At 40.8% G+C, this 16,606-nt stretch overlaps 1 protein-coding gene across 1 annotated transcript in view; it reads left to right on the top strand.

Moving 5' to 3' along the window:
* Positions 1-16,606, top strand: part of ATP11C (ATPase phospholipid transporting 11C) — a 136,971-nt gene that overhangs the window by 73,653 nt on the left and 46,712 nt on the right. Inside the window, exons 13-20 of the mRNA XM_044682702.1 lie at positions 1,456-1,617; positions 3,582-3,733; positions 5,588-5,659; positions 7,091-7,164; positions 8,358-8,461; positions 9,186-9,367; positions 13,332-13,592; positions 15,173-15,347. Of these exons, the coding sequence (XP_044538637.1) occupies positions 1,456-1,617; positions 3,582-3,733; positions 5,588-5,659; positions 7,091-7,164; positions 8,358-8,461; positions 9,186-9,367; positions 13,332-13,592; positions 15,173-15,347 (1,182 nt within the window). The remainder of the gene's footprint in view (positions 1-1,455; positions 1,618-3,581; positions 3,734-5,587; positions 5,660-7,090; positions 7,165-8,357; positions 8,462-9,185; positions 9,368-13,331; positions 13,593-15,172; positions 15,348-16,606) is intronic.

Here is a 16,606-nt window from a genome sequence, read left to right as displayed (position 1 = left end):
TGTTCAAGAATATCAGGGCAGTTTTCTTGGATAATTTCCTGTAATATGATATCTAGACTTTTTTATTTTGCTCATGACTTTCAGGTAGTCCAATAATACTTATATTATCTCTCCTGGATCTATTTTTCAGGTCAGTTTTTTTCAATGAGTTATTTCATATTTTATTCTATTTTTTCATTCTTTTGATTTTGTTTTATTGCTTTCTTGATGTCTTGTGAAGACATTAGCTTCTAATTGTCTAATTCTGATTTTTTTTAAAGACTGGATTTCTTCCATGATCTTTTGATCCTGCTTTTTGAGTTGGTCCAGTCTTCTTTTCAAGTCACTCTTTTTATCCTTTGACTTTTTTGCCTCACTTTCCAGTTGGTCAATTCTGGCTTTTAAGATATTTTCTTGTTTTAATTCATGTGTCTTTGTTTCCAGATGACCTATTTTGCTTTTTAAGCTGCTCTTTTCCTTTTCCCAATTTTCTTCAACCTGTCTTATTTCTGAATTCCTTTTTGAGTTCTTCCAGAGCCTGAGTCTAATTCCCTGGATTTTTTTGAGGTTTTGCTTAAAGTTCCTTGGATCCCATTGTCCTCTATTTGGTTCTGTCCTTTGGTCTTCATCCCCATAGAAGTGTTCAACCATTACCTCTGTTTTTTTTAACTCATTACCCTCTTCCTCTCAAGACTGTAAACTAGCCCCTCTGTTGGTTTACTGGAACAGGGTATTGAGCTGCTCTTCCCTGGAGGGAATCTTCCATTTTCTCTCTCCTCTGGTGGTATACTGGATTAGAACAGTTGAGCTGACCTACCATGCTAATCTGCCTTGAGGCCAAATCCTCACAGTAGTCAGCTGCTGTGGAGGCTAAGAGTACCCAACCAGATTGCTCCCCACCCCACATTCCTCTCTGCCAGTTACTATCAGGGCCCTGAGCTTCACATGGTAGATCCGAGGTGCTCTATCCTGGTTGCAGCCCACATCCATGAATCTCACAGTCAGCCCCTGTCTGATCTCAGGTCTCAGAGCAGGAGGTGAGGGAGGGGTGTTCGGGCACCTCAGTCTTATTTCTGGTCTTTCCCTATTGTGGAAATCAACTCTCTTTGCCTACCTTTCAAGTTATGTTTAGCAGGAGTGCCCTGTGGCTCTGTCTTGTTGTCAGGTTTGGATTTCTGTATTTTTTGAATTTCCTTTTAAAGATTGAAATGGAAGGATAGTCAGAGAGGTTTCAGCTTTTGCTCCTTCTAAGCTGCCATCTTGACTCCACCCCTTTTACATAATTTTCTGACAACTTAATATATAGATTCCTTGGTTTGGGTAGAAATAGGGTAGAAATTGATGATAATCTAGAAACATTTATGAACTCCTCACCTATCAAGTAGAAGCCAGGTGCTATCCTTAAAAAGACAAAAAGATCCACTCTAATCCTTGCTCTCAGGGAGCTTACACTGTAACCCCCTGCCTTTTTTTCAGGTGGAATATGTATTTACTGACAAAACTGGGACACTTACTGAAAATACAATGGAATTCATTGAATGTTGCATAGATGGGCACCGGTATAAGCCTGAAACGGTAGAGACGGAGGTGTTCTCTGAAACTGATGGAATTGAGTCAGATTCTTCAAGAGCAGAAAAGGTTGGTGGTTGTGATTGGCTTGTTTTGTTTTGTTTTGTTTTTCATTCATAATCACTGCCTTGAGTGGGTTCTTTGGCAGTACTTAAATGGGTCTGCTGTAGCACTCCCTCCAGTGATGCCAATAGTAGCTCATGCATAAATCCTCCATAGGGAATCCATCCTAAGTAAAGTAAAATGATAGGAGGCCAGAGATTTAGTTTGCCTTGTATTCTCTTGACCATGGCCCTCCCTTTCCTGTTCTACTAAACACCTATAGAATGACCTACAGAAGGAAGCCATAGATGTTTTGGTATTTTAGCTAGGATCAAACATTAGAATAATAAAGGAATTTGATTTTTTAAACAATTTTTCTTTACTTTTTTTTTAATTCTAAACTTGACCAACACTCACAAACTCAAAGATTTTTGTGAACAAATAAGAGAAAAAAGGATTCTATATAGAACTAGTAATCCCTTTTCAACACAGTTTCCCAGCTGATCTTGTCCTTATCTCCCTCTTAATATCATTCTGTTCTCTTCTGGTCATTTTAAAAAGTGCTTTAATGACTATCTTTCTCTCCCCCACCAACACCCTCCTCCCCATTATAGAAAAAAGCCCCTTTCAGTGAGAGCTTTAGGGGGCAGAGATGCCTTGCCCTTCATTTTACCGTTGAGGAAACTGAGGCCCAAGGAGGAAGAGGTGTTGAACGAAATGCTTGATTGCCAGTCTTGCTTGCCATTCGCAGAATAATTTCCTTGAAGGAAGATCCAGTGGCCTGGATATTTACGAGGCTAAACTTTCATTACGTCTAACCTGCTGCCTGTTTCCGAGGGAGGCCCTCAGGCTGCCATTCGTTTTAAAATTCTGGATGGTTTAATCCTGCTGGGTCATCCAAAATTGTTCTCCACAAGAGTTAATACACCTTCTAGACTTACTCTGGCCTATAGCCAGGGGTCACTAAGGCCATTAGAAGGCTCTGCCTTGTTTAAGGAATAACAACTTCTTGAATGAATAAGTTTCTGTTTACCTTACAGTTCAGATTTCTTGGGTTGCAGTGCAGTGCCCCTTAGCACAATGGGTGGAGCCCTTCTGGAGACTTTCCAGAAGGGAATGATGTGGAGGAGGATATGGGACCAGACTGCCCATATCTACCGAATCTTGGAGATCAGTGGTGTCAAACTTAAATTGAAATGGAGGCCACTAATCTGGATATAGTTGAATATAAGTTATGAAGTCTAATGTTTTCTCTGTTTTATTGACCTTTTATTTATTTACTGGAATTACATTTTCATCTGGTTTGGGTGTGTCACACCTTTGTGACAACTATGGCCTGTGTGCATCACAGCCTCCTGATGGTGTCTTTTCCATGCTCTCTAATTACTTTTGTTCTACCTCAGAGAGCAGAAGTAGGAGAAGCACCAGGTGAAAGTTGGGGAGAGAAAGATTTAGCCTTTTTTTATATTTAATTTTTATTTAATTTATTTTTATGAATTACATGTAAGCAAATATTTTTAACTAAAAAAATGTTTTTTGAGCTCCAGATTTTCTTCTTCCATCCATCCTTTCCTCCCACCTCGAAAAGACAGACAATTGGATGCATATTAGACATGTGCAATCATGCAAAGTAATTTTCTTTACATTTAACTTTTATTTTTTCTCAATTATACATAAACAAAAAATTTTAACTTTCATGTTTTTTAAATTCTGAGTTCCAAATTCAAATTTAGTTCTGATTAGAGGGGACACTTTTGAGACAGAGTGGTCCCAAAGTGGACAAATGCCCTGAGAATTAGTGAGTTCCCTAACACTGAGAGGTCTTCAAGCAGAACCTAGGGGACTGCTTGTCCTAGATGTCACAGAAGGGAGAACATTTGGACCCGATGATCTTTGAGGTACCTTCTATCTCTGGGAATCTGAGATTTTGTGATTTTCAGTGATTAAAACAGAAATACCCTTTGATTTTGTTGTTGCTGTTATCATTGCAGAGTCGGGAGCAGCTCTTTCTTCGTGCCCTGTGCCTTTGCCATACTGTGGAAACACAGATGAAAGATGATATTGATGGAATCTTCGAAGATACTGAGTTAACGTATATCTCCTCATCCCCTGATGAAATTGCTTTGGTAAAGGGGGCTAAAAAGTAAGCACAGGCTTTTATTTTTCTCCTGAGAAGGATTTTCTTTTATGAGCTGCAGGAGATGGGGAGAAACGTGGGCTTATTTCTGTTTCAGTGTGTCTAGTGAATATGTTTCTGAGTTAAAACAGAATCAGAGTCAGACGTTTAAGGGCTTATGAGGGAGTCTGTGATGTGAGCAATTAATATCAAATATTGATATAGCCTGGAGGCAGTGTGCCATAATGGATGAGGGGGGCTATCCTTTGATCCAGGAAGGCATGAGTTCAGGTCTTACCTTCTGACACATACTGACTGCAGCCTGGAGAGTATGGATTATTCATTTTTTGTATTTGTGCCCCTAGCACTCTGTACCATGGTAGGTACTTAATACATTTTCATTACTTAATTGATAGTGTCCCTGGGCAAATCACTTACTATAAATGGCAGAATACCTGCCATTCAGCCTTTACAGAGGGACTTTCTATGCTAGGAGTTCTCTATACCAATTATGAAGAAAGTAAGTATTTATTAAGCACCTGCATTATGCTAATAAGCACTCTACAAAGATTATCTCACAGCAACCCTGATATAATCCTCATCTTACAGTTGAGGACACTGAGGCAGACAGAGGACTAGTGGCTTGTGCAGGGTCACAGAGCTAGTAATTTTCTGAGACTGGATTGGAACTCGGGCCTTCTTGACCCATCTCCAGGCTTAGTACTTCAAACACTGTGCTATCTAGCTGCTTCAGTGACATCACAGATCCAGACAAGAATGTGATAGAGCCTATGTTGATGTTGTTGCTTGTCAAATCAGAACATTCAGAGTATTTGCTTTTTGTCAGTTATTATTTTGTCAACCTCTACAACAGACATAGAATATTAAACATAAATGGTAGAGCGTTGACTTGTCCCAGGGCTGTTTCTATCAGATCTCCATCAGAGAAGATGGTAATTCTATGGTAATAATGGTAGGGAGTTAGGATGGCTTAGTGGATTCATGCTCAACCTTAGAGGCAGGAAGACCTGTTTTCAAATTCTATCTCTGACTCATTTGTGAGCCTGTGCAAGTCACCTGTCTTCACAGTGCTCCAGGCACTTCTCTAAGTCAAGCAGTCTTTTTATTTTTTTTTAATTTTTTAAAAATCCCTTACCTTCTGTCTTGGAGCCAATACTGTGTATTAGCTCCCAGGCAGAAGAGTGGTGAGGGCTAGGCAATGGAGGTCAAGTGACTTGCCCAGGGTCACACGGCTGGGAAGTGTCTGAGGCCAGATTTGAACCTAGGACCTCCCATCTCTGGGCCTGACTCTCAATCCACTGAGCTGCCCAGCTGCCCCCCAAGCAGTCTTAACCAGTTTCTAGAGACCCCTAAAGGAGCCCATAAGTAGATTTCATGGGGTCTGTGAACCTGAGATAAAACAAAACTACATTTTTAGTGTAATCATGTGTTTTATCTTATACACATAAAACCATTTTTTCTAAGAAGGAATCCATAGAGTACCAAATCTGGAGTTAGGAGAATTTGGGTTCAAATTTGGCCTGAAACATTTTCTACCTGTATAATTCTGGGCAAGTCACTCACCCCATTTGCTTTTCTGTCTTTGCTCTTCTGTCTTTAGAGTTGTTACTAGGACCAAAAGTAAGGGTTTAAATAAAGGATGGGGATGGGGGGTTGTCCATGAATTTTAGCAGATTGTCAAGGGGATCCGGGGCACAAAAAAGGCTAAGAAGACCCATCTCTAGACTGCCAGCTATAATTGCCAATCTGCATTCATACAGGATGTTCCCCATAAGGATGAAATCATAGATCCAGACCTGATGATGCTGACAGTGATAAGAGAACAGATTGGAAATACCCTAAGTGTTTGTTCTTTTGTAGGTATGGGTACACCTATTTGGGAATTAAGGATTACCGCATGAAATTGGAAAACCAACAGAATGAAATTGAAGAGTAAGTAGATTAAATAACAGGTCTCATTTCTCTAATACCTCAGAAAACATTCAGTGAATTCGGAAAGGACCATAAGGGAAGCTGGGTTCAAATAAAGGACAAAGGATCTCTTAACTCTGATGGGCCTGGGCTTCTGGTTGGAAAGCTGAACTTGGTGACTTTGCTCCCCAATAATGGTGGTTACCTGGCTTTGGTATAAAAATTAGCCCCAGGGGTTTTCCTTCGCTGACCCTCGAGTCTTAATGAGACAGGTCGAGGTGACCTTCCTACTGAGGTGATAACAATGGTCCAGATCTATAGTTCATACTGCTGGGTCAGCTTGCACTGACCTCAGGAATACTCAACCACTTTTGGATTATATCCTTGGTCTTAACATAGAATTTCAGATTCGCAGAAAGATATAAACTTTGCCTTTTTTAAGCATCATCATGTGCAGAACATTTAATTTTTTCAGCTCTAAGAAACTGGGAAAACTATGAATTTATCTCGGCATTAGTGTCTTTGTGCAGTGAATATGTTTAAAAATTAATGCAAAGTCAGACATTTAATTGCTTTTGAGGGAATCTCTGACATTGGGAGTGAATCAAAATACTAACATAGTTTGCAAACAGTGTGTCATAGTGGATTAGGGGGCTCTCTGAATCAGGACAACATGGGAGAGAGCATGGGATTCAATGTCACAAGAACTGACGTCACATCTGTCTCTGTCATTTATTGCTATGTGACCTTTGGCTGAGTGAGCAAGTCACTTAACCTCTCTGGACCCTGGATGTCCTTATTTAAAGGCGTGAGTGAGTTGGTCAAGATGACTATTAAAAATAATCCATTCGAGTTCTAAATCTATGTTCTTCTCAACACACCCTTATCACCTTGTGACAGCTGCCTCATCTTATAATGGCCAAGGTCAAGTACAGCATGGTCTATCAAGCCTTCTCCAAACTCTAGCTAGAAGTGAAGTCTCTGTCACCTGCCCTCAGAGCATTTTTATTCCTTTTATTCATGATCATATTCCCATTTATAGTATATTTATCAAAGATGTCATCTCTTCCCAACTTCCTCCCACCCCCCACCCCAACCCCAAGAGTTAATGCGCATTTATTAAGCATTTACTATGGGCCAAACACTAGGCCAAGTTCTGGGAATACAAATACAAGTAGAAAGACAATTCCTGACCTCAAGGAGCTTAACCAGATTCTTTGTTCCTTGAAGGGATTGTACCTTGTTGTTCTCCATGATTTTCCCAATGCCCAAGGACAGGACTCTGTCAAATGCAATCGATAAATGTTTGCTGAGCGACTAAATTTTATTCCTTTTTATTTAAAAGAAAAAATGCAACATGTTATTTGATTTTTTCCTAGTACAATAAACAGTCTATTCCTATTCTTAGTATAATTTAGGTTTTTCACATTTTCTGTTTCATTTTTCCTAAAGGTATGAACTTCTCCATACTTTGCCCTTTGATTCTGCTCGGAGACGTATGAGTGTGATTGTGAGAAATGCCAGAGGTATGTGTTGAAGAATTAAGCTGCTGGAGGCTATGTCTGGCCAATGTATAAGTGGAAATGTGTACCTTTGAACTACGTTCCCCAGAATTCCTTTAGTATTTCCCAAAATTCCTTTTAATCTCTCCACCACCTTGCGTGGTCACATTTTGTATATAATTGACTGTACCTCCGCCTCTTTCTCTCTTCTCTTGCAACCGGGGCTGGGTTAGTTAGCTTTTTTTAAACTTTAGTTATTATTAATAAACTATTAAATATAATACTTACTTATTATATTAAGTTTAATCTTTACATCATCCCATGGTGCTTTATGGTCCTCCAGCACCTCTATGAACATTAGCTTATTTGAGCTATACAGCAACCTTGGAAGAGTATGACAAATATTAATATTCCCATTTGGCATATGGGAAAATCGAGGCTTAGGAGGGAAATCTGAGAATGAATCAGTAAATGCAAAAGCAGTTATTAAGTACTCATTGAGTGCTAAGTACTATGGATAGAAGTATAAAATGGAGATAGCTATTGCCTTCAGAGAGCTTGCATTCTAATTGAGGGAGACATGTATAGGGCAGTTGTATTCAGGGAGAAGTATTTTGGTTTGGAAAGTTACAGGAATGATAAAGCCAGGATTCACAGGAGAGTAGATAGGCCCACCCTTTTCAGTAGCATGATCAGTTCAAGAGCTAGAAAGTGGGGAGAGTGAGAAGATGGCAGTGTCTGTGAGGTGAGGCATGGAGGCAGATTGCCTAGACAGAGTGGACAATATGAGGCATTCTCAATCAGGACAGTTGGACCTTGGGTTCAGAGATGAAAGGATAATGTCCTCCAGGGCAGGGTGGTGGCAGGGGGAGGGAGGCACACAAAAAGATAGTTGGGACTCGAAGTTCATTTGATTTGTTCTCATCTATTTTTATTTTTCAGAAAAAGAATTTACCTACATTGAATTTTTCCTAAAAGAAAAATATCTGAATTCCATTCGTTGCTTACATTAATTTCTGATAGACTATAAGCTCCCTGCCAGCACTGCTATATTTTGCTATTTGTTTTATTTTGTTTCTCTCTCCATTAGTTCTTAGCATATTGCCTGTTACCTAGTAGGCATTGAATAAAGATATTGAATAGAACTGAATTATTAATAGTTCATGTCTTTTTTTTTTACATTTCTCTCATCCACATTTTCTGATTCTTCATTCTAGGTGACATATTTCTCTTCTGTAAGGGAGCAGACTCGACTATCTTTCCCAGAGTGCAAAGAGGACAGATAGAACTGACTAAGGTTCATGTGGAACGCAATGCGTTGGTAAGTCATCTCCAAGGATAACGCAGTGAGGGGGTTTCCACTTTAAACTCATGTTGATTTGGTATTTATTATACATCTTAGGTTTGGAGAGGAACATCTTCTTTTCCTTTTGTCTTTTTTCAAAATGTCCTCTCATTATAGTTTTCTAGGATGGATTTACAGTTTTAGAGATTTGTCCAGACTCTGATAGTGCAATATTGGCCTAAGGATTCTCAGGCAGTTGTGATCTCATCAAACATTGATAGCAACCATTCAATGCCACTCTCATTCTTGTCATCCTATAAGTTTGCCATAAGTGGTCCCCCATTTGACCCAGGCTCATTCTTGGCTGTCTCTTTACATCTCAAAGATAACAATGGAGCAGACGGGATATGTAGTGGTTACCGCTCAGTCTCGCCATATTGTCAACCAATCTTTTGTTCCATCATGCTTTTTTATAGTTTCTCTTACTTTGCTTGTTTTTTTTAACTCTTTATCAGTTCTAGTTTTCCCTTGCCAGGTCTATAACTAACTTTTATAAAAAGTACTATTTATTTTGTATGCTAAAAATATGAAACTTGGCTTTTGTCTTAGATGGAATTCTCATTCATTGTCATGGGAATGGCTTCATGTCTATTGTATATACGTAGGGAAAGTCCAGAAGCATTTCAAAGGCCCTAAGTTAGGCCTATGTATGGCATGGCATGGCACAGCAGCTGGAGCCTACTCTGTTGTTTGCTTCTAGGATGGATATCGAACACTGTGTGTGGCCTACAAAGAATATACTCGTGAGGAATATCGTATAATTAACCAGAAGATTCTTGAAGCCAAGATGGCTTTACAAGATAGAGAAGAAAAGTTGGAAAAGGCTTTTGATGAAATCGAGAATGACATGAATTTAATTGGAGCCACTGCAGTAGAAGACAGGTAAATGAGAACATGCTATCACCTAACGGAGAGAGCAGAGAACCAGGAATTGGGAGCCCTGGGTCCCAGTTATGGTTCTGCCGATTACTTACTGGGTGGCCTTAGGCTTGTCTTCTCTCTCTATTCAACAGTGGAGAGTTCAGTCTATCCTAGTTGAGATAGTCATCACTGATCACCTTGTCATAGCATCTTTGTTTTTTTCTCTGACTCTGGTCTCTCTCCTCTCTAGTGTATTCTCCACACAGCTGCCAAACTGATATTCGTAAAACAGATGTAAACATACCATTCCCTTGCTTTGCTTAAGAATCTTCAGTGACTCCCTATTACCTTTAGGATAAAATAGAAATTCTTCAGGCTTATATTTAAAGCTTTGTACAACTGGCTCCCATCCACCTTTCAGACTTCATTTGCATTACTCCCTTTCTTACACTCTGCCTTTTCTGCTGTCTAGTCTGCTAACTGTTGCTGTTACACAGTGTTCCAACTCTCATGTCCCCATCTTTAAACAAGTCACTCCTTTGTCAGCAACGTACTTCCTCTGCCCCCAAAGAATCCCCATTTCCTTCAAAGCTCAAATCAGGTTCAGCTTCCCCTAGGACGCATCTCTTCATCCTCCCTGCTGGGTAGTACTCTCTCCCTCTTGTACCGTTCTCCCCAGTAGAAAGTAAACTTCTCAGTCTGTTTGCAGTTTTTTCTTTGTGTCCTTGGCCCCTTGCATAGACCTATCATGAGCATGAATTCAATTTAACTTCTGCATGCCTCAGTTTCCTCCTGTAGAATAAGAGAGGAATGGAATTAGACTAGATATAGTTCAAAGGATTCTCTATCCCTAATAGCTGATGGTTTCATGATACTCTAAGCTAGTCCAGCCTGCCCTTGATCAAGAATCCCCTTTGTAATATGGAGTCTTGGCTTGGATACTTACAGTGAGAAGGATCCCCCTTCCTCTAAGGCAGGCCACCTCTCCAGCTAATTATGGTGTAAGGCAGGATAGGGAAAACAACTTTAGTGAAATTAAAAAGTACTCTAGGAGTTCACATTAAGGGGAGAGCTCACTTCAGGGCTGAAGAATCAGGGAAGTCTTCTCAGACATAGTGGCATTTGGAGATTGGAAAGGGTTTATATGGATGTTGTTGGGGAGTATCGGGCAGAAATAATGAAGACTGATATTTCTATAGTATTTGGGGGGGAGGGGAACAGGGTTAAGTGATTTGCCCAAGATCATACAGCTATTAAGTGCTTGAGGCTGGATTTGAACTCAGGTCTTCCTAATTTCAAGCCTGGCACTCTACTACACCACCTAGCTGCTCTCTTCTGTAGAGTTTTTTTTAAACCTTTTTCTTTTGCCTTTGAATCAGTGTAAATATTTGTTCCATGGCGGAAGAATGGTAAGGGCTAGACAACTGAGGTTAAGTGACTTGTCCAGGGTCCCATAGCTAGCAAGTGTCTGATTTGAACCCAATGTCCTTCAGTCTCCAGGTCTGGCTCTTTATCCACTGAACCATATAGCTTTCCCCCTTCTATAGCATTTTAAAGTTTGCACAATACTTTATATACATTGTCCTATTGAGATTTCACAAAGAGTCTGGTGAGATAGATAAAAACAGTTATGATTATGCCTACTTTACAGATGGGGATACAAATGAAAGCTCAGAGAGGTTCATCATCTTGCTCAGGTTCACATAGCCCATAAGCACCAGAGGAAGAATTCCAGGCCAGGTCTCCCTGCCTTCAAGTCCCAGACTCTGGCCACTATACTACACTGCCTCCCAGACTGGCACTAGCCCTCCAGAATTTCTCCCAGGCGAATGAAATGGAACCAGAGCGGTTTTCAGTGTTGTCCACAGTTTTTTATAACCTATTTAAGTCGCAGATGATTTTACTGATGGTGACTTCAGTCCTCTGAAAGTAAGCCCCAAGCTTCATGTTTCTCCTGCCTTAGAGCTGACTTTTTAGACTCTCTGCTCTCTTCATGGCTTCCCCTCTTCTTATAAGACAGACACATCGGCTCTTCCTATCGAAAATAGTCACAATTCAGAGCAGGACATGGGGATGGTTTGGCAGTGTGACAAGCTTCGTAATTTCATCCTCCTGAAGCTTAAGCCGAGTCCAGGTTTCTCATCAATATTAATCCTCATTTCAGGCTTCAAGAATTCTACCCTTAGGTGTGTAGGAGGTTATATCCATTTTAATAAGATCCTTTTCCTTTTTTGCGGCAACCTGGCCAAGGAGATAGAGAGCTGCTCTTGGAATCAGGAGGATTTGGGTGCAAGTCCTCACTCTACTTGAAGCTGAGAAAGTTTTCAGAGGCTCCTAGAGCTGAAGCTGGAAGGACCCTCAGGGGCCACCTGGTCCAGAGAGGGAAACTGAGGCTTAGGGAGTTGAAACGATTTGTCCACAGGCAAAGGTCACACATAAGATCATAAGTCTAGAGTGGAAAAGAACCTCAGAGGTCAATAATCAATAAACATTTAGTAAGTGCCTACTGTGTGTCAGGCACTATACAAAGTAGTGGGGATACAAGGAAAAGCTCTTCTCTCGAGGAACTTATTATCTAATAGGGGAAGATAACACATACCAAGAAGCCGAAAGGTATGGAGGGAGGTTTCCCAGCATGGGGGCATGGTGAAGTCCTGTAACCCTGCTGGGAAATGATCTGAGGATGTGGAAGCTTCTGAGTTTCTTCCAGAAAGATGTCTGTGGAGATCATGTGGTCAGCCCACTGGGAAATGATAAGGTAAATTTCTTGGTTGCCCTCCTCAAATTGAAAGTCTTAGAGGAGCTTCCAGGAAGCTACCCGCCAGGAGGAAGCCCAGGGGCAAGGGGTCCTGAGGGCCTCAGCCATCTAGTCCAGCTTTCTAATTTACACATGAGGAAACTGAGACCTACAGAACAGGAATGACTTGCCCAGGGTCATGCAGAGGCAGTAAGTAGAAAAATTGGGAGTCAAAGCCAGTTCCTCTGGACTCTAAAGCCAAAGTTCTTTCTCTTGTATCTTCTTGTCCCTGATACTATAGCTTTCACTGCCCCAGGCTATATATAACTCTAGAACCAGAAGGGACCACAGAGGCCATGTGCCTACCCACCTCATTTTATAGATTAGGAAACCAAGGCCAAGGGCCACACAGGTAGTGGAAGTGAGAGGATTTGAAGTAGGACTTGTGACTTTGGCATTAATTCTCTTTCTACTGCACTCCCCTTCCATCAGTCGGTAACCATTTATTAAGCACCTACTATATGCCAAGCACCATGCTAGGGATGCTATACATTTCAAACAAGTTGCCAGTCTCTCTTGGTAGATGGAGTCTTGCTCTGGTCATGAGTGCAGACTGTCTCCTTCCCCAAACAAAACAGCATTTCGTGTAGCATCATTTTTAACCCTGGGGCTGAAGGAGGTTTTCAGAAGCCACCTAGTTGCTCTTTTTCTCCTCCCTGCCCTTCCAGTCTTAACAGCCAGGATTATAGTTCATTTCAGTCACCCTGTTCTTACAGCTCCTCAGGGATGGTGAGTCTCTATCCTTCCTCATCATCCACATAAAATGTTCTTTAGGGATTGGAAAACACCAATCTCTGTTTCTTTGATCAGGTGGAAATATAGGAAGGATTGAGTTAATGAAATGGGATAAAATGGCAGTAAGATAGACATTTCATGGGTTCCCAGATATTTGAGTTGAGAGCAACGGGTATCACTCCTAGTTTTGTTATACCATAGCATACCACAGGGGCTTGTCCCTTAATTCTAGAAACCAAAATTAATTTTAATTTGCTTAATCGATAAATACATGGCCTGTACTTCTATAAAGGTGGATTGGGGGTTGGTCAGGGTGGAGGCATGGTAAGGAACCAAAGCTAGGTGCAGTCTCAAGATTGGAATCACCAGGTTAAAGTAGATCTCGTGAAATTGACCTTGAGAATGATTCTGGAAATATGGAGGGGGGGAAACTTGTTTTTTTCTTTTTTTTAGGCTTCAGGATCAAGCTGCCGAGACTATTGAAGCCCTGCACAAGGCAGGTATGAAAGTCTGGGTGCTCACTGGGGATAAGATGGAGACTGCCAAGTCTACCTGCTATGCCTGCCGCCTCTTCCAGACCAACACGGAACTCTTGGAGTTGACCAGTCGGACCATTGGAAACAGTGAGAGAAAGGAAGATCGTCTGCACGAGTTGCTGGTTGACTATCATAAGAAGCTGTTATTTGAATTCCCAAAACGTAGAAGCATCAAAAAGTAAGACAGCGACTGCCTGATGGGCACCTGCACCTCTGGCGCGAATTTCATGTTCTCTTTATTTGCTGAGCTTTTTCATTCTTCAGAGACACATCCTTCTATGAGTAGTTCCCCTAAAAACCCACCCACCAGAGGCAGTGGGCTCCTCCTTATCCCTTAGATTTTCCCAAAGCTTCAAAAAGTAGCAAAAGGCAGAAGTCATTAAGCTTGTCAGTGTTCAATGTCACTATTAAAAGAAAGAAAAAGTTTAAAAAATGGTTTTATAGCTTCTTATTTTGAATTCGATTTTACCTTAATGGAGGCACAATTAGAGCAGAACCTAAAAGTGATGGGTAAGATACAAATCAATGACTAACTACACTTAAAAAAAGGTTTAATTGATTTTTTTTGGTGTTTATTCCACATTTTCAGAAACTCCCCCACCCCCATCCCTGATTGAACCCTCTCTTCTCACAGAAATGGGGAGATAGAACACACTGACACAGCAACCAGAGTTGATAGCATATGGCATTTTGCATTCGTAGCCCCTCCCCACTGAGAAGATGGAGATGTATTTCATCATCCATTCTCCAGGACCAAGATTGGTCATGATTGCCATTGAAAGCTAATTCTGCTGTATTATTGTTTTCGTTTACGTTTCTGTAGTCATGCAGTCATTGTATATACTGCTCTCCTGGTTCCACTTTCTTTTCTCTGCATCAGATCATCTGAATGTTTCATTGTCTCTGAATTCTTCAAATCTATCATTTCTTCCAGCCCAACAATGTTCCATTACATTCATGTCTCACTTTGTTCGGTCACTCTCCAACTAACTGCTACTGTGAGACGTATGGCTGTGGACAGTTTGGTATAAATCAAACCTTTGTTTCTGACTTTGACTTTATGCTGTATGTTCATTAGTGGGATTGCTGGGTCAAATGGTATGAACTGTTTAACCACTTTTCTCAAATTATTCCAAATTGTTTTCTAGAATGACTGGACCATTTGACAGCTCCACCAAGAGCAGATTCATGTGCTGCATCCTCTTAAATATTGATTATTTCTACCTTGTGTTTGAAGGGGAATGAAGTGAAACCTCAGAGTTGTCTTAATTTGCATTTGTTTTAGTATTATTGACTTGGGACAACTTTTGATATGGCTGTTTGGTAGTATGCTTTTCTTCTTTTGAATCTGTTTATGATCTTGGACCACTTATCTATTGGGAATTGACCATTGGCTTTACCACACGTTGAAGGAGCTACTTAGAGTGGTCTCTTGAAACTCTAGGGTCCAAAGGGAAACCACTGCCTTAGAAGAACTCAACAGAATTTACTTACTTTCCCATCTTCTGCTCCATTCACTAAAGACCTTCCCTAAACCATGCCATTTTTTTGTTTTGTGGCTTTTACTTTAATTCCTCTTGATCTGATCTGTACATGATCCTACTAGCACTCTACCTGTGATATGACTCATTGTGTCTCACTTTTTGATCACCTGCATATCCATCCATGGGCTTCAGACCCCCTCTTTGGGTCTTTCAAAAATGTATATTAGACATGTAAAGTTTTTTTAGACTCAAACATATTTTTTTCTTTTTCTAGAGGGTGGGGAGAGCATCAAGAATATGGATTGATTATCGATGGTTCGACTTTGTCACTTATATTAAATGCTACCCAAGACTCTCTGTTGACTAATTACAAAGCTATCTTTTTGCAAATTTGTATCCATTGCACTGCTGTTCTCTGCTGCCGGATGGCCCCTCTACAGAAAGCACAGGTAATTATGACCAGAGGAACAGCCTTATCTCTTAGTTCTGGGGGTATTGTGGGGAAGAAGGGTTCAGATCTCATTTGGAAAAGACATTTTTCTTCCAAGTTTTAAAATCGTAATGATGGTTGGCACTCATCTCTCCCACTGTCAACTGCCTGTTTGCCCTCTGCCTTTGAACACCATGTTAAATAAACTTTTTGCTTCATTTATCTGCCCTCTGGCCACAGTTCATTTTCTCTCCTTCCTTTCATTGTCAGAACTTCTCAAATGAGTAGCCTTTTCCCGCTGTCCCCTCCCTGCCCCTTTCCTTTCCACTCACTTCTGACCCTATAAACTAGCCCTCACACTTTACTGAAACTCTACTCCCAAGGGTCATCAGTGACCTTTCTTGGCCAGGCCATTGGTTCTTTCTCTGCTTTTGTGGCCCATTGGCCCCTTTGCTGTATTTGACACTGATGAATATATCTTCTTTCCAGAATCACCTTCTTTTCCTGACTTCCAGTTCTCCTGATTTTCCTATCACCACCCACTCTTCTTTCTTCTCCATTGTTGGCTCTTTTGCCTTTCCTGCCTTCCCACTTCAAAAGTTCCTCCTTACCCTTTTCTGACCTCATACTTGGTACAGTGAAAAGAGCAGTAAATTTTGTGTCAAAGACATGGAATCTAATCCTAGATCTGTTGTTTATGCTCATGTGACCTTGGGCAAGTCACATCTTTGGGCCTCGGTTTTCCCAAATCCAAAATGATAGGGTTGAAGTAGATCACCTTTGTGGTCCCTTCCAGCTCTAAGGCTGCAATTTCTATAATCCCTCAGTGGGACTCATCTAATATCATGGTGGGCAGATGACCTCTCCTTTGGGTCCTGACCTTGTCTCTAGCCACACACTTGAATGTCACATGATTGTCCTGAGCTCGTCATGTCTATGACTGAATTCATGCTCTTAGTCTCCTTTCCCATTCACTCCCACCTCCTGGAACCAGGTGAAAGGCACCCTGACTTCGCATTTCTCACAACTCTGTTTTGCTCCTATCACATTCTCCCTTGCATCATTTTTGTATATTTCATACCCCTACCTCTTCAAATGTAAGAACACTGAGGGGAAAGACCATGTCATTCGTCCCTTTCAGTAGTCCCTGTGCTTTCCCTATCCTAGAAGATTAGTAAATGTTTGTTGAATTGCATTTATATTAATGGTACCATCGTCTTCCCATGTTTTTGACTTAAAACTTTTTTATTTCACCCCTTTCTTTCATCATATATATAT

The sequence above is a fragment of the Gracilinanus agilis genome, chromosome X (assembly GCF_016433145.1).
Source record: "Gracilinanus agilis isolate LMUSP501 chromosome X, AgileGrace, whole genome shotgun sequence".
In the NCBI taxonomy this organism is placed as follows: Eukaryota; Metazoa; Chordata; class Mammalia; order Didelphimorphia; family Didelphidae; genus Gracilinanus; species Gracilinanus agilis.
This window is presented reverse-complemented; position numbering and strand designations above follow the sequence as displayed.